This window comes from Acartia tonsa, chromosome 5, assembly GCF_053477335.1.
Source record: "Acartia tonsa isolate MP-2025a chromosome 5, ASM5347733v1, whole genome shotgun sequence".
Lineage (NCBI taxonomy): Eukaryota > Metazoa > Arthropoda > Copepoda > Calanoida > Acartiidae > Acartia > Acartia tonsa.
This window is the reverse complement of record NC_137264.1, coordinates 1,531,835-1,550,650: the sequence shown is the minus strand read 5'-3', so window position 1 is coordinate 1,550,650 and position 18,816 is coordinate 1,531,835. Positions and strand designations below refer to the sequence as shown.

Sequence of the window (18,816 nt, the reverse complement as noted above, 5' to 3'; positions counted from 1 at the left end):
TACGTCATAATCAGTCCGACACTATTACTGGGTTCATGACCAATGATTGGCTAATACACAGACTAAATTACCAATGGCAGGATGGTAGACATTTTAATTGACCAATGGTAGGCCTGTATGGCATCATTTTTATAAACACTATAAAAAGCTTCGTGGAGTTTCAAAATTTTCGATGCGCTTCACGCATAACTTATTCAGAAATTTGTGCACGGGCCTTAATAAATTTTTCATAGGTATTTTTCCAACTTAAGTTGATAACAAGAAAAAGAATATTACTTTTCTACGATACACTTATACCAAAATCAAAATAAAATTTTCTTACAAAGAAGCATAATTCTCATTGAAACAAGGACAATCATATTACATAGCAGCAAGCCTCTCTGTCATAATTTGTGACTGGTTTAGCACTATAGCAGCCTAAAAAAAGAAAAAAAAATATTAATATTTTAGATCAAGAATAAACAAGAGGTTAGGAGTTATAGCAAAGTAGAACAATAAATATTTATTGGGTATTTCAGATTTAAAAGCTAAAAATAAATTAGAAAATAACTTTAGGTTGCTGATCCTCAGGGCCAACAAAAAAGGAATTAATAACATATATAACTTTTAATATGCATATCAACTGTCCACAAAAAAAACATAATAGAAATTATAAATAATAATATAATTAAAGAAAGGCATGCTGAAGTGTAAATAATAAATAAATAAAATAAAAATTACTGAATTCAAACTATACATGGCAGTGATTGGAGTGCAGCTACTCTTTAGTGTGTGTGTGTATGTGGGGATACTCTGTGGTTCTCTGTTTAGTGGTAGCTCTTTACAGATCTCTTATCCTACACAAAACAATTACAACATTTATTTGATACAGGTCTGTATTCTAGGGAGTAAGGGAGGGGACAATGGATCGAATATTCAATCTTTAGGAGTCTCAGACTTTGGGGACTGGCTTAAAGGGAATGTGCAAGAATTTAGTAGTTTCTGACTGAGTTTGGGGGCTTGCGCAAGAAATGCCGTTACTCGCTATGATGTTAGTTTTGAATATATATAGTTTTGCAGACAGAGAGTAGTTCAAATATAAATACACGGCCCCCCTCCCATACTATATTTCACTCCGTTCATCCCCACCTCCTTTTTAAAAGTAGACGAGAAAGGGAAATGGAGAAGGGAGGTGGGGGAAATAAACAGGATAAAAAGGGGCAGGAAGGAGTGCAGGTCATATACTTGCCCATCCAGCTACACGCCTGCCTGCCCCTTTTTTCCGCGTTCACATCACTTGCCCCCAAATCTCTTTTCTCTTTCCCTGTCATCTGAAGAGATCCAGGGAGATATTTCTAGTAATTAATTACAGAATGGTTATGTCAGTCTGTAATACTGGTAATCTTATTTTCAAATGATTGCTTTTTTTCTTAGAACTTTTTTCTTAGTTTATGGTTTTCTAGATTTAATCAACAATCACTTTACAATTTCCACCATATTTACGGGATTATTCTGGTTTTCATGGCCTTTCTTCAAAAACTCTCAAATTGAATTAATTGCTCATTGTCCCCTCCCTTACTCCCTGTGTGCATTCCCTTCCACATCTCTCATCACATCAGCCAGGAAGGGAGGGGACATTGGCCTGTTAGTTAAACCAGTACCCAAATATTTATAATCATGTTTTCTGATTCGTAGGCTTGATACTTTATGTATTACTAGCGGCTACGCCCCCTAGAGGCATTTTAGGAGGTGAGAGTCGAATTTAATAACCCAATTTCTTATTTTAGATTTTAAAAGAAAAAGTAAAAAAAATTTTAATTTAATTTAAAAAATGCAAAAAAAATAAATTTTTTCGGGGGGGGGGGATTTTTCATTTTTTGGGGGGTTGGGGGTACCCAGCCCCCAAGAAAATAGTTAAAAAACCTCCCGGGACCTGAGAAGCTACCCTGTGAAGGAGAACCCGATCGGTTCAGCGGTTAGCGAGATCCTTCGGTACAGACACACAAACATCCTGTTACTTTAGTAGAAGGATATGGAATTATGATTAGCTGGTTCTTTAACTCAAGTGTTCAAACATTTCAACTCGATTGTCTTTTCGCTTAAGATCGCTAACATAGCAGCGTTTATATCATTAAAAAATATAAAAGATAGTTTTAGAAAGTTCTTAAGTTTTGTAGATTAAAACTATTGGTGGAATAGTTTGGACACTTATAGTTGGAACAACCCAATCAAGATTTAAAAAAATTACCTAAAGTTTTTAAACTGAAGAAAAAGAAAACATATCTATTTAACTTAAGGAAACAGTATAATTTACCAGGGAGTAAGGGAGGGGACAATGGATCGAATATTCAATTTTTAAGAGTCTCAGACTTTGGGGACTGGCTTAAAGGGAATGTGCACGAATTCAGCAGGTTCTGACTGACTTTGGGTACTAGCGCATCAATGCCCCGCTAACTAGCTGAGTTAGTTTTGAATATAACAGACAGAAAAGATGGCTGGTTTTAACAAATATTTTTTCCCAAGAAAATGTCATTTCATATATAGAAACTCTATTGTGATATTTATGTATTACACAATCTAAGAACTCCTTGAATTTAGGTTGCAGTTAAAAATATATGAGAAGGGTTGACGAAGTTCTAAACACGATTTTTCTAGTGATTAATTACAGAATGTTTACTACATTGTGATGTATTGGTAATTTAATTTTCAAATGAATGATTTTTTTCTTAGAACTAATTTTGTTCTAAATTATATTACCATGATCCCCTTACAATTTTTGTCAAATTTTTTGGATAAATCTCGTTTTCATTGCTTTTCAGCAAAAACTCTTATATTGAATTAATTGCCCATTGTCCCCTCCCATACTTCCTGATAATTTACAGTCCAATGTCTGCTCCCTTCCCTGGAAGATACAGATTTTATGTAATCATTTGCAGTTCTGATGGAATGATAATGTATGATACGTATTCAGAAGGGAATACACACAATTATAAGATTAAAGAGACAAGTTATTTTAAGTGGAATAGGCAAAAAAAAAGTAGAAAACTTTCACAATGTGCTTTTGGCCAAGCTTTAGTTTTATTTTCAGTATGGCTTCGAAATCTATTAAAATTTGTCGCTATTCGATAAAGTAAAAAAAAACCCAGCAGATTACAATACAATACATATTTTGAGCTGCATTTATAAAAGAAAAGAGTTGTATATTATTTAAAAAGAATTACAAAAACAGAGAATATATGATTCTAATATAACAAGACGAGCTATTTTTTCTCTTAACAGATTAATATTTGAAACCCAAGAATTACAATAGTTAAAGTTATAAAGCTTTGGGCAACTAGTTTTAACTTTATACATCTAGAAGCACATTGTGATGACTTTTTATTCAATTGTAAATTTTAATTAAAATATGCAATTATGCATATTGCATAAATCTTTCTGTTTAAAAATACTTATCCTTTTATAATATTTATTTACTATTTATCAAGAATTCGATTTTTTAGAAAAAAATTATTCTGTAAACAAGAATGACAACATCAAAAAAAGTTACACCTATCAGCTTTAAAATTTGCTATTTTTTTAGGGAAGTTAAAGTAAGCCACCAAATAAGCTTATTATGTACAATTAGGCAGACTGCCATTTTAGGCATTCATAGCTGCATTAGCTTGTTATTGCTTTTTTTGTTTAGCTGCAAACGTAGAAGTTCTTATATATAATTTATCCGCTGCAAATGCCGAGCCCTGATAATTATGAAAGCAAAATATTGATTTTTTTGTTAGTGATAAGGAACAAATTAAGTGTGGATGTTGTCATTCTTGTTTATTTTTATTTTTACAATTTGTAAAACTAAAATAAATATGTGCTTTTAAAATATATTTACTTTTATATAAAAGATATTTAATTTTTAGTAGCGAAGCTACTCTATAATTCACAATGTCCGTCCGTCTGTCCGTAATTAATGAATTGGGGGAAACGTGAATTTCTCGGCTCCTATTCAAGATAGATAGCTGGAATTTTTTGTGAAGATTCTTACTATATATGTCCATCTAAAATATACAATGTTTTGTCCATCTGTTTGTTATTTGGGGTGCTAGATCGATTCCTAGATTTTTACGTTTTCGTGATTTTCTCAACTCCTTTTCAAGATGAAGGGATGAAATTTTCAGGGATTAATTAATTTTATATTCTACACATTTTCACCAAGTTTTATTAATATTTTTTTATTAACTGGGGTGCTAGATCGATTCCTAGATTTTTTAGGTTTTCGTGGTTTTCTCAATTCCTATTCAGGATTGACGGTTGAGATTATCAGGGATTGAGTATGCTCATGTTCCACATTTTTTCATCAAGTTTCATTAAGATTTGTCTATTAATTGCGGTGCTAGATCGATTTCTAGATTTTTAAGTTTTCATGATTAACTTTCATGCGTGATTTTAAAGGTGTGATGATTTCCCTATTTTACCAATATTAATATCTATTATATGACACTGCTTTATAATTTTTTTTCCTGATATACAATCATAATTTTTGAGCTTCGCTACTTATGGATGTTGTCATCCTTGTTTTAAATTAAATAACTTACAATTGAATATGGTCCTTAAAAAGATTCAAATATGGATGAACAACATTTTCAAAAATATTAAGATCCAGTGAAAAATAATTAGGTAAAATTATACTAATATCATCATCTATGTTTTTCAATAGTTTTTCATTAATTCTAAATACGTCAAACACATAAAGATAAAAGTAAATCATAAAGAAAATGAAAACAAAACAAGAAATTATGTTCAAAATTAAATTTAACTTTCCTTGTTATTTAAAACTAATTTCTTTTTCAATTCGAAATCATAAAAAGTAGAAATTTTGGTCAAATTAGGACAAAGTAAATCTTATTAACAATTAAATTTATGGATTTTTGTTTCAACCAAATATAAAAAAGTTCCAAATTTGACCTGCTTATTGAGTATACATAATTTATTGTAGCCTTTTGGGCTAGAAAGCTAAAAGTCTTGAAAAAAAAATTAAATCATATTGCATTTTGGGCGCAGCATAAAAAAAAATAACAAAAAGTGTATTCTAATGCACTTTTTAAAATTTAAAAATCAAAATTGCTTGAAAATATATGCAGGGCGACCACTCCAAAACCAAAAAAATATAGTATTTTTATAGTATATTTTTTTTATTCATATAGTATATATAGTATATTTTTTTTACTCATATAGTATGATATAGTATCGTACTTTGAATTATTTAGTAATACATAGTATATACATCATCAATAATAACTCAAAGCAAAGTTGTTATTAAAGCAATTTAACATATAAGGGGGGGGGGGGAGTTTTGCCACTTTCGCTTACTCTGTGATTATTAGGCTAGGTATTAATGTGAGACTATAGGTTATATGGGATAAAAGTTTACTTTTGGGTAGTATTTCACGTATATTTAATCATTTTTGGATAGGTCTCCAGGTTCAGGTGCTGCAGGCTAGCTGGAAGGTGGTTTCTAGACAAGTAAAAAAAATTCAAATTTCTGTTTGAAGAGTTAGAGATCAACTTATAAAACAGAATAATCATCTTTTTGGATGTTATTAACATATCTGAAGAAAAAATTTAAATAGGCCTCCAAGTTCTGGTCTTGAAGGCCTCCAGGTCCACTCTGGACAGGTTATAAATAATTTTTTTATTTGAAGAGTAAGAGGTCAACTTATAAAGCAGAAAATGCATCTTTTTGGATGTTATTAACATTAATGAAGAAAAATTAAAATCGACATTCAAGTTCTGATTCTGCAGGCCTCCAGGTCCACTCTGGACAGGTAAAATTCAAATTTCTTGTTTCAAGAGTTAGAGGTCAATTTTTTAAACAAATTATGCATCTTTTTGGGTATTTTTTTTAAATATTTGAAGAAAAAAATGACATTTAGCCTACAGGTTCATGTGCTACAAACCCGCAGGTGGACTCTGTACAGGTAAAAATCAAACTTCTTATTTGAGCAGTTTATGGTTTATTTGTTAAAAAATGAGCATATATTTGGATGTTATTTATATATTTGAAGGAAAAAAATTGGCCTCCAACAGAGGCGTCCAAGTTTATTTTTTTTTTTTTGGGGGGGGGGGGGATAATTTAATAATGTAAATAAGTACCTAACTAATAATAAAGTACTAAAAACAATTTCATTCCTATACATGAAAACAAAATAATCAACCCACAAGCGTTGCTAACTGATGAACCAATATGATTCTCCTTTAAAGTGTAGCTTCAAATATGTCCTGGTAAGGTTTTTTAACTAGTTTTGAAGAGGGTATTTGATATTTTGATAATTATTGAAATGTTTGATTGATCTATTTTATGGAAGGTAGACAATCATTTTTGATTTAAACATTTTTTTCATAATTGGGAAAATGTTACTTCTTTAAAAAGGCATTGATAGGACACACCCAGTGCATTGTTTAATTAAAGGGCCATTGCAAACTATAACACGTGTTTTTAATTTTTATCATGATTAAGAACAGTTTTTATCTGGTGGAACAGTCTTTTGATTTTGGGCAGTGGTAAAAAATTTTGAAAGTGGAAGTAAAAAAGCGCGCGAAGCGCGCCAGAACTTTTTAGGGATTATTCATTCTGGGTAATTTTTATATGTGGGGGAATAAGATGGAAAAAATTTTGGGGGTGCCAGCACCCCCAAATTCGTTTGGGGGGTGGGGGGGTAATCACCACTTTATTCCCCCACCTTGGATGTTCTTGCCCTCCAGGTAGACTCTGGACAGGTATAAAATCAAAATTTTTTATTTATGAAGTTAAAGGTAAGTTTATTAAACAACATAGGCTTAGTTTTAGATGTTATTTATGTATTTAAAGAAAAAATGACAATTGAGCTTCAGGTTAAGGTGCTGCAGACTTCCAAGTGGACTCTGGTAAGGTAAAAATCAAAATTTCTTATAAACATCTTTTTAGATGTTATTTACAATTTTACATATCTGAAGAAAAAATACAATTGCTCTCCAGGTTCAGGTGCTGCAGACCTCCATGTGGACTCTGTCCAGAGAAGACTTGGAGACCTACAGGACCTTAACTTGATGGCCGATTTTAATTTGTCCTTCAGATATTTTAATATCATCTAAATAGATGCATATTCTGAACTCTAACTATTCAAATAAGAAATTTTAATCTTTTACCTGTAGAGCTTTATGTATTTTTGTACTATCACAGTTAACTTTTGATAAGTTATTGAAGGTTAGGTTAGATAAAGGTTAATGATTGCCCCGCAGGGGCTAGAAATAGGAAAAACCTACAGTGAGATATAAGACAAAACGCACCTTAAGAGGCGTTGTCACAAAACTGACAATATTCGTTTTTTGTTATATAAATGTAATATCATATAGTATATATAGTAAATTTTGGTCAAAAAAAGGTAATATTATATAGTATATATAGTAAATTTTTGTCATATAGTATGATATAGTATCCACATTCATCCTATATAGTATAAATAGTATATATAGTATGCAGTGGTCGCCCTGTATATGGTATACTTTTTATTAATTTCATGGAATAAACAGAATAATTAAAATAATTGTCTTGGTAAAAAAAAACTTTAGATAAAAGAAATATATTTTCAATGGCATTTGTCATTTTAAAAATTATTTTCTGTTGAGATAAAAAAAAGAAGTAGGATTTTTAAAAAAGATTAATGACCAACACCCAAAATGTATTTGGATTTTTTCTTTAACTTTCTTTGAGTGTGTTCTTAATTCAGGGTCATTATATTTCACCTGGATTTTTTTCTAGTGTGGCTTGGAAACCGATTCATATCCGCTGGATTAGAACCGGTTCTCAGCCGTAGAAGTAAAATCATGTATAGCATCGTATTACAGACATTTTCCCACAAAGACAAAAAAATATAAAAAACTTACAACAGATACCTACCAGTTTTATTAAAACTAGTTTTGGATCTACTGCAGTTCACGGTAAAATATTGCTGGTAACGAATATTTCCAAAAACCTATGAATTTTAAAGGCTGCTAGCTGCCAAACGGCTGAACATACAGATCATACCCGCACACCATTTTAAGCGGAATAAGAAGGCCTACAAATAATATGGAATAGCAAAGATCCAATGATGCACAGGGAAAGCTTCACTGAAGAAAAAACGCGTGAAACAGGTCTTTTTCGCGCATTTCTCTGCACTGCGAGATAATTATGCATTATTGATTTATGGCTATTCCAGATTACTTGTAGGCCTTCTTATGCCGCTTAAAAAAGTGTGCGGGCATGATCTGTACGTTCAGCCGTTTGGTAGCTAGCAGCCTTTTGAATTAATAGATTTTTGGAAATATTCGTTACCAGCAATATTTTACCGTGAACTGCAGTAGATCCCTAGTTTTTATCTTTTATTTTAATATCTGCGGAAAGCTGTCTATAATATGATGCGATAAAATAACTAATCACACCTGCTGTAGCGCGTCAGTATCCGGTAGGATGGCTTTTAATTTTCTCTGCGTGGTTGCTATAGCTTTTCCATTCAGAACTGAGATATACATCAATCATAAAGTAGTTATAACAATGATTACAATATTTATTAAAGCTAAGCTTAATAGCATTTTATCTAATAATAATTTGTCCAGTATATTTCAGGTAATTTTTCAAATGTTTTATGATATTTTCTAGGTTGACCCTTACCCAATATAACCTAACCTAACCTGACCTAAAGTAATACTAATATGCAAATGAATTAAAATCTCACCCTCTTTATTTTCAATTTATTACTATTAACTTTGAATAAAACCTACAAAAATGATATTTACCTAAAGATACTTTTATAGTATAGGTCTGATCAGCATCCACTCCATGGAACACGAAAGTTTTCCTACAAAAATATTTTATTTAAATTCTAAAAATTTATGAAAATTTTCTGTTATTTTGTTTAAAATTATGATGTAGTTCTAAACCATAACAAAATAATATAGGATAAATATAGCTTGAGATATATCCAACCGCCTGGACTAAAATGGTGTTCCTTTATAGAAAGCTTCGTAGCGGTCCATGGAAGATTTGTAACAAGTCGTCCTTGGAAAAAATCTTCCTTTTTTTTACTTTTTGAAGCTAAGATTTAAAAATGAGGGTTGAATTACCACCCCCCCCCCCCCCCCCTCCCCTAGAAACCTTTATTGGTATTGCCACAAGTAAATAAGAAGAGTAAAACAATGCTTAAAATATCCAGAAAAAAGACGGGTTCTAAATTTATCTTGAAAAGGTTGCGTGATTTGAAGAAATACTTTACCTGGGAACTTCTTCGGCCATTTTGGATCCGGGTTTTCGGAAATAATTGAAGGAACTAAATAAAAAAAAATAGATAATTTAACATTCTTAATTTAAATTAAACAATAAAATTAACATTTTCTATAAACGTTTTAAATAAGATTTATAAAAAATATTTATATCTTTTAGATATAATGATGGCTTTTTCCAATGGTGAAGGGGAATAACACTTCAAATTTAATTTCTTTTGGGATGGGATTATAGTGCTCATACAAACACCCCCCCCCCCCCTATGTTCACTTTTTGTAAATAAAAAAAAGAAACTTACTTAAACAATTGATCATGGTCGTCGTGATTGAATATGATAACTTCTACAGAATCCTAAAATGATATATTCTAATGACTTCAAAGACATAACTTCAATTAAAAACCCCTCTATGCATATTTCTGTATCTTTTATAAAGGGGCTTTTATTTATCTATCTAACTATGTATCTATCTATCTATATACCTTATCAGCCCTAGGAGTAATTTGAACAGTATAGAGGGAGTGGAGAGCTATAATCTTGCTACCTGTCTGTCTGTCTGTCTATCTATCTATCTAACTATGTATCTATCTATCTATATACCTTATCAGTCCTAGAAGTAATTTGAACAGTATAGACGGAGTGGAGAGCTATAATCTTGCTACCTGTCTGTCTGTCTATCTATCTATTTATATATCTAACTATGTATCTATCTATCTATATACCTTATCAGTCCTAGGAGTAATTTGCACAGTATACAGAGAATGGAGAGCGCTAATCTTGCTCAAAACAGTTGCAGCTAAAAAGATGAAATAATTAAAGTGATTTTATATCGCCCTTTTGATTTCTTTCAAGCAGATTACTAATAATTATGCAGTAAAATGCACTTTACTTTTTTATATATAACAATGGAGTCTTGTTGTTTTCTCTTCGCTTGCTATTGATAAAGTTGATGTTATGGATAAGAATACGGACTAGGAGATTTAAAGAGTAATTGTTAAAAACAAGAATATGTTTATTGGAGAGAAAATCAAGAAACCATTCTATATTGTAGTGTTATTAAAAGCGAAGCTTTTCTATAATTAGGGTCGGTCCGTACGTCCGTCACAAACGGATAGCTTGTATAGTTAATTTAGGCATATTAGAATTTTCCTATCGATTTCAAAATTTGTGTGGTATCCGCCTAGGGTAAATGGCAGACACCAGAGTTCGAATAAAGACTACGGCAGTGTGAACAGACGTGGACACCTTACTATAGAGAAGCTACGCTTCTCTAGCATTCACTAGACAAGAATCAACATCTATTTCAGTTGTCACTTTATTGAAGGTTTAAAGGATACTAAAGCTATATACAACAAACAATAACTACATGGATAGGAATAAATGATCATACCATAAAAGCATTATAATACATATACAATAGTCAGTTTGGGCAATCATGATTCCCCATCCCTGGAAAGGGTGGGGGGAATTAAGAATACAGTTAACCATAATATAAATACATATGGATTAGGAATAAAGATAGTTAAAGATAAATCATACAGTAAAACATAGATAATTGCAATGGTTAGGTAGATGGCTATCCCTGTCTGGGGCAGGCAGGATAGCCCATGGAGCAACACAATAGGTAGATAAGCATAGAGGGGTTGAGTGGTAGGTCTGGGTACTAAAGAGGGAAGGTTTGATGATTACTTGTGACAACAACAGTCTGTGTGGGGGTGATTCTATCAGGTGAGGGCAGGTTTAGATCCTTTATCCTCAGGGTTGAGGTGGTGCTGATAACTTGGTGGTTGAAGGGGAAGGTTCCGGTGCTTAAGATGGGAGAGGGAGGGGTAACACCCCTCCCTCCATTTGCAGGACAACTGAGAGATGAAATCAGTACCGTTATCTGACATATTTTCAGGTGGCTTTATAATTGTAGAATAACAGGATTTAGCTAGGTGCGTAGCATCACTATAATGTCTTGGTTTCTGCATGGTCCAGAGCTGCCGCATACCACAACTCTCCCCTCGGAAGGCTGGAGGGGTTGTCTGCACCGCCAGACTTCCGACAGTGGTTGCGGCCTTCAGTTTGTTGTCCTTGTGGAATGGGTCCGCCAGAATACCAGTTGCTGGACGGTGGTGGACTCCAGCCCTCCCCAGGTCTAACGGAATCGGCTATATCTGCTGGAGTAGCTGGTCCTGTTGGATATTCTGGCCGTTGGATGTGTACCTCTGAGGCCACCCTGGCAACCTCCAGGGGTGGCACAGCACATGAGGGGGCTTGGACCAACAGCCGCCTGGTATACACCTCTTCAGGTTTCTCCACTGGGCTGGTGGTCTCCATCGTGTTGGTCACCTTGCTGCTGGCAGGCTGGCTACTGGATGCAGGCGCAGTTTCTTCGCCCTCGGGGCTGGTCAGGTTCATTCGGCTTCCAGGGTCTCTGTCAACGCGGGCAGGTGGTGGTTGCCATACTGTAGGAGCGTTGCCTCCTTCAGGCTCATTCTGGACATTGGCAGGGTGGTGCATGGCAGTCCGACCTGCGGGGTAGGGAAAGGTAACAGTCCATCCTTTATGCCGGAGGCTGTCTTGGATCTGCAAGGGTGGCTCCGCTCTAGTTGGCTGGGAGACAGGCCCATCCACGGACACTGCTGCTGGTGGACTGGAGGCACAAGGCTCCGGATTTCCTCCCCTAGCCTGAAGGGGTCCAGGCACATTGTCTCCATCTTGGGTAGACATAATTGTTGGGGATCCTCTACTTCTATGGTTAGGCTCGGCACTTGGCGCATCTAGTTGTGTTACTCCCCAGGCAGCGGTCAAAGCTTCTTCAGTTTGGCTGGTAATGGCTGATACCCTGGCTCCTGGGGCAGATGCAGGGGGCGCAGGCAAGTTTGGCCCAGCCCAAACTTCCTGGTACACCAGTGCAATACAATTACCCTGGCTTGGTTGAGGGAGGTAGACAGCTGGATGCAGTTGAGGGTGAGGGACAGCTGGACTCTCCCTGCTGGCTGGGGGCTCTGGCTGGCTGGGGGTGACGGGTGTCACCCCTTCCTCTGGGGCTGCGGGCTCATTCCGGGGTCCAGGTATCTCGGTGGCGGCGACGGTTGTCGCCCCAGGCACCAGTGTGGGGGCGCTGGATAGCACCCCCCAGTCTTCACAGGGGTCCAGGTCTCTCGGTGGCGGCGACGGTTGTCGCCCCAGGCACCAGCGTGGGGCGCTGGATAGCACCCCCCAGTCTTCACAGGTGGCGGCGACGGTTGTCGCCCCAGACATCAGCTTGGTGGTGCAGGGAAGCACCTCTCGTTCCTTCCAGGTGGCGACGCCGGTTGGCGTTCCATACATCGACTCAGACTCGCTGGCTAGCGCCTCTTGCCTCTCCCACTCGGCGGCCGCCAGGGCCTCCTCGTACACCGTCCCGGTGGCGCTGGGTAGCGCCCCTCGGCTCTTGCTGGGGGTGACAGGGGTTACGGACACCGGTCCCCTGTGGTTGCGGCTGAGGTCCAGGCCAACCCGGTTGGGTTCAGCCGCTCCTCCCAGCACGTTGATCCTGGCCACCATGGTCCCAATCTGAGACACAGACTCCTGGGTAGCCGCGGCCCCAGCGGCGGCAGCTAGTTGGGGTGACGGCTGGGCATCTCCCTCCAGGTGGACCTGGGTGGCAGACTGGTTGCATGCAGGTTGTTGGGCGGCCTGGTGTTTCTTCATTGCCCGGTCCCAACCGGTTCTACACTTGGCGGCTGTGTGGCCGTTGAAGCGGCAGCGCCCCTTCGTCCAGCTGGGTCCCATCAGGCCGGCTTCCCCAGGGTGTATCAACCTGCCAGGTCTCTCCTCCTCCAGTTGGGGCACCAGCTGACAAACAGGGTCTCCCCTACTAGGGGTCAGGCGGTGCTGGGCTGCTTGTGGTGGCTCCTTGGTTACATTCAGCCTCCTCCCCATACACACAGGTTCCTTCCATCCAACAGCGGCTCTCCTCCCCTGGGTGGCGAGGCCAGCCTCGGCCTTAGCTTCTGCAGGTGCTTCTCCACATGAGGGATCCTGCCTCTGGGTATGCCAGGTGGTTGGTAGCAAAGGCCGTTGATGGTGCCAGTCGGAAAGGGGGCTATGATCTCTGGGGGGTACCTGTGGCCAGTGTGTGGACAGGTACCCACAGGTGGACCAGCAAGGCCCAGAAGATGCCATACTGATGGTAGCCTGAACTGTATTCCGGACTGTCAGCAGACTGTTGGTAGCCACCTGAGTTGGGCCAGAGTTGCCAGCTGGTATTGCGTCCCTGCCAGGCTCCGTCAGCTGCTGGTGGGGAGCCCCTGCGGTGGTTCTGGTTTTGGCAAGGGGTGGCCTTCTTATTGACTTCCCTAGTTGGAGCTCTGCATCCTGGTGGGCCTCCATCTTCAGCAGCATGGGGGAACTTGGCTGGGACATGTGCAGTGGTTCAACAGAGTAGCGGCATCTGGTCTTGGAGTGTGGGGGGACTGCCTCACTGCTGCTGGTCAACCCTGCTCCCTCCGTGCTGGGTAAAGTCTTCCACTGCAGCAGGTCACCAGTCCCCATCCTTAGGCCGGTCCCCAGTCGTTCCATGCCTGGGGGCTCCCAGGGAGGCTTGGGTGGCGGCTCCCCCACCCCCAGGTACGCGTCGGGCATCTGGGTGAAGAGCCTATTCCCCTGGGACAGCTCCCCATCCTCCAGATTGGTGAGGCCAGTGCCAGGGAGGACCTTTCCACCCCAGAAACAGGTGGTACTGGCCCTAGGGCTGGGCCCCCTTGAAGTCTCAGTTCTGGTAGTAGTGTCCATCTTGGGGCTGGCCACTAAGTCTCTGAAGCTTGTCACCTTCTCATTAGGCTCAGTTGCATCGTTCAACACCCCCAGGAGGACACCTACAGGTTCAGCAATCCCCAGTCCAGTATTGCTATTTCTCGTGCGTTGAGCACCAACTGAACAGGAGCGGTGCAGCGGACATTCAGTCACCCTTCCAGACAAGGGCATCTCAGGGACCAGGGGTCTGTGACCTGGCATGTGTTTGATGTTCACTGTACTCAACACAGTAGGCCAGAGTAATAACAGAAGCAGTATCGTGTATGAAGAAGCAGAGAGTGGTGGGGTACAGATGTTGGTGGTTCTGGTCCAAATGAAGACTTCTGTCCACCACAGTGTCAGCAGCAGGCCTAGGCACACAGTTAATGCCCAATCATGAATGTCTTCTATTTCCGCACGTCGGGCTAGGGGCTGCCAAGTTCTTATCTTGTAGATGTAGGAGCAGAGTAGAGTAGCCGCGCCGCAAGGAGGTTCGAGCCGGCTCACCCCTAATATAAATACTATAGCTGTGTAATTAGGGTGGTAGTCCACGTAGCCGTAGGCTCGGTCCTCCTGGCTCAAGAGTTTCTGTGGCTGGCGCGTCCCCATGATAAGTAGCAGGGGGTTGGTCTGTTGGTGCCAGCGTCTTGTTTAACTGTTGAGCCTGAGTTGTTCTCCTTTCCAGTATAGCTCTTGATTTCTGTGATAACCAGCGGATCTTAGCTTAAAGGTAAAAGGAATATGTTAGGTATCCACAGATGTCTCTAGGAGCGTATCCGCTGGTAGATATATGGATAGGTAGGCTAACTATATATATATATATATGGCTACACTCCCATATATATATATACGTGTATAAGAATATCCCCAGAGCTAGCTAGCTTTCCTCCTTGCTCCAAAAAAAATCACGCTTCCTCTGTATAAAGTTCACAACTATGAGGTCGATGGTCCAGGTACACACCACCACTGCCCAGTGTGGGGCATCAAGTCAGGCTATGTCCACAGGGTGGGCGTACTTTCGTTCAGTTACCATATCAGTTTCCAGTGTTGTATGGTGGGGTTAGTATTCGCTTACTTGCACCCATGATACAAAAAAAAAAAACACTATTTGTCACTTGGGTATTTATATATATACATATATTTGTTTCACTAACCACTCAGTTTTGAAGTAGAGTTGGCAGGGCTAGGAAGATGTTGAGGGTCTGAGCGGGTTTAAGGAACTGGTTTAGTTTTCCTTATCACACTGTAGACAGGGAGGGAGGAGCTTGCAAGTTTTTCTCCTAAAAAAATATCTCTGTTGTATGCTATAGAGTGGCCCCTCTCCTGTGTGGGTGTGTGTGTGTGTGTGTGTGCGTGAAATCTCCTTTCCGTGCAGCGCGCTTACGCACCGTCAATCCGCGCACACAGATAAAACGCGCACTTGTCCCTCAACTCGCTCTCTCGTTGGTCCGCTTTGTCCGTTGAACTTATGATATTTTCCGCACTCTGTTGCGCTACCCGTGAATGGCGCTTTGTGTTCCCGGTCGCTAGCCCCACACTACAGACGGACTTAGTCTAGTGTGGGTAGGAGCGCGTGAGGGGACGGGGGTAACTCCGTCCGTTCCCCCTGTGAGGGAGGGGGGGTAACTGTGTGCTGGTGTAATAGTGCCTTTTCTTCTTAATCCTAGGCTTATCTATTATATCACCCTGATTGTATTTGCCTTCAATGGAGAGGGGCTCCTCCCTTTCCCTTGGAATAAGGGGTGTATTGTTGTTGTGCTATAGGCTTGAGGTGATTTGATTGTATATCAGGGTCTTTATTATATTACATCTAGCTTCTATTTTTGTCCTTATCACAATTGCATAACAGATTTGTTTACTAACCCTGTTCTATTTTTAGCTGTTTACACTTATTTGGCTTGTTTCAGCCGGTCCGCAGGCCTGTTTCAGCCTTTTGAGTGCTCAATTCTCCGTTAGATGTCGGCGCTTCTCGCGGTTCTTCGTCAAGTTTCACTTCCACAACTGCCGGATGCAGAGTTAGACTTGCTGTCCAGGGTGGGTAATTCAGGTTGCTTGTGTCAGTTTTGCCAGTTTCACTGCTGGGAGTACCTTAGCCTCAGATGCGCGTCTGCTCTACACTTGTGGTTCGCCGTAATCTCACACAGCTGTCACCAAAAGTTGTGGTATCCGCCTAGGGTAAATGGCAGACACCAGAGTTCGAATAAAGACTACGGCAGTGTGAACAGACGTGGACACCTTACTATAGAGAAGCTACGCTTCTCTAGCATTCACTAGACAAGAATCAACATCTATTTCAGTTGTCACTTTATTGAAGGTTTAAAGGATACTAAAGCTATATACAACAAACAATAACTACATTGATAGGAATAAATGATCATACCATAAAAGCATTATAATACATATACAATAGTCAGTTTGGGCAATCATGATTCCCCATCCCTGGAAAGGGTGGGGGGAATTAAGAATACAGTTAACCATAATATAAATACATATGGATTAGGAATAAAGATAGTTAAAGATAAATCATACAGTAAAACATAGATAATTGCAATGGTTAGGTAGATGGCTATCCCTGTCTGGGGCAGGCAGGATAGCCCATGGAGCAGCACAATAGGTAGATAAGCATAGAGGGGTTGAGTGGTAGGTCTGGGTACTAAAGAGGGAAGGTTTGATGATTACTTGTGACAACAACAGTCTGTGTGGGGGTGATTCTATCAGGTGAGGGCAGGTTTAGATCCTTTATCCTCAGGGTTGAGGTGGTGCTGATAACTTGGTGGTTGAAGGGGAAGGTTCCGGTGCTTAAGATGGGAGAGGGAGGGGTAACACCCCTCCCTCCATTTGCAGGACAACTGAGAGATGAAATCAGTACCGTTATCTGACATATTTTCAGGTGGCTTTATAATTGTAGAATAACAGGATTTAGCTAGGTGCGTAGCATCACTATAATGTCTTGGTTTCTGCATGGTCCAGAGCTGCCGCATACCACATTTGCATGGTGATTCCTTTAATAGTAGGGTACGATTTAGAAAGCGTAGCAACTCTATAATCATTACAAGAATGTCCGTACGTACATTTTAAACATGTTTTTACTTTTTTAACAACATTTTTTTGTGATCTAATCTTCCGATTGATCTGATTTTTGGTATGTTTATTCCTGGGACAACAAAGTATAATGTTTCAAGCAAAGCAACTCTATAATCAAGTCCTAAAAATGTAAGTATGTCCATAAACATTATCCTGTATCAAGCAGTTTTTCAACAAATTTACACTTACAATTTTGCTTCAACTCTTATACATTTATATTCTGATTATTCAGTTCTGACACTTTATAAGTGACTTTTGGACTTATGGTCAAAGTAAATTATATATGTAATGGATGCTCAGAACAATGGAAAATTTAATTTTAAAAGTAATACCAACAATAATTTTTAAAATCGGACCAAAAACACCAAAGATATTGGGAAATATGTAAAAAAAAAAAGAACACAAAGAAAATTCAGCCTTCTATCTTAAATAGAAGCAGAGAAAATCACGTTTCCCCGGACAGACGAACATTTTGAATTATAGAGCAGTCTCGTTACTAAAAATGTTACCTAGATGTGATTCTGAAAATGTGAGCACCAAATCACTTTCTCCATTCTCTATCTCTCCTCGTTCTAATAATAATAAAAAAGTAGTAGAATGTACGTGTGAATGTCCGTCACTTATGAGCTCTAAACAGCCATTAAGGTAGGTAGCCAATTAAGGTAAATAGCCAATTTTAGGGAAACGTTGTTTACGTCTTTGTCTTGATTTCTACTTAAACTATTCGACTCATAAAATGATACGGGAAAGTAACATGATTATTGTTAAAGATATTCTACATTTGAACCTTGTCTGTAACCTGTGTGTAATGCTAATATAGAAGGCTAGGCAATTGGCCCTACTGGGTTAAACCTCCCACAGGGGCTAGAAAAAAAACAAATTCTAGTGTGAAAATAAGACGAAATGCCTCTTAAGAGGCGTTGCCACGAAAGGGACCTTGCCCCAAGTGAGTTACACACAATGTGTTTAATATTAAAGGAGTAATAAGAAACACGTGATACACTTTTCATATAATTCAATGAAACAATTTCAAAATTTTGAACTTATGATTGCCCACAAAAATGTACAAGGCAATCCTCTCCGTTGACAAAAATATCCTATAATAAGTTGGTAATTTGACAAGGCGCCTCCACTACAGAAATATGAGCGTATATTCTTACCTAAAGAATTTATAACAGGGGCACAATCATTACGAAACTTCTTGTCCATCAGAGCCATTACCCTAAGATAAGGAACTTATTTTTTTTATTTTAAAATTGTTAAACTACCTTATAATTTACTTACAAAGTTAGAGCAACTCTTATCCCCTTATTATGAATAAAGATATCGCTAAAATACCAGCAAGAAGGATCTTATAATACTTCTTAACAGTAAAACATTTTCCAGTATGGCATCGAAACCGGTAAATATCCGCTGGATTGGAACCAGTTCTCATATATACTGAAAAATCATGTATGGCATCATATTACAGACAATTTTCAATAAATGTTAAAATAAGAATCGTATAACTAGTTACAGTTTAGTTTGACCGTGCCTTCAGCCTCTCGGGGCTACCCAAACTGATTTAAGTTTTGTTCAGTTTCTGGCATCTAAAGCCTAATTTGTAATGTTACCTAATAGGTGGAGCAAGTCCTCTACTCTGAGCTAGAAGGTCTAGTAACAATCTTAATAAAAATAGACTAATATAGTTTAGCGGTCTATTAGCTAG

The 18,816-nt window shown here is 38.7% G+C and overlaps 1 protein-coding gene across 6 annotated transcripts in view; it reads right to left on the bottom strand.

The window, feature by feature from the left end:
* Positions 1 to 236: 236 nt before the first annotated feature.
* The window catches only part of LOC145318504 (uncharacterized), a 42,074-nt gene continuing 23,494 nt past the window's right edge, over positions 237 to 18,816 (bottom strand). For 5 of the 6 annotated variants that reach the window (XM_080159790.1, XM_080159792.1, XM_080159789.1 and 2 more), the window contains 9 exons: positions 18,722 to 18,772; positions 18,269 to 18,330; positions 17,618 to 17,680; positions 9,983 to 10,056; positions 9,561 to 9,613; positions 9,255 to 9,308; positions 8,779 to 8,840; positions 8,425 to 8,501; positions 237 to 417 (listed from right to left, as the gene is read on the bottom strand). In XM_080159790.1, the coding sequence (XP_080015916.1) occupies positions 361 to 417; positions 8,425 to 8,501; positions 8,779 to 8,840; positions 9,255 to 9,308; positions 9,561 to 9,613; positions 9,983 to 10,056; positions 17,618 to 17,680; positions 18,269 to 18,330; positions 18,722 to 18,772 (553 nt within the window). In that variant the 3' untranslated portion in view covers positions 237 to 360. Of the gene's footprint in view, positions 418 to 736; positions 837 to 8,424; positions 8,502 to 8,778; positions 8,841 to 9,254; positions 9,309 to 9,560; positions 9,614 to 9,982; positions 10,057 to 17,617; positions 17,681 to 18,268; positions 18,331 to 18,721; positions 18,773 to 18,816 lie in introns of all 6 variants that reach the window. The other variant, XR_013879361.1, reaches the window with a different exon arrangement.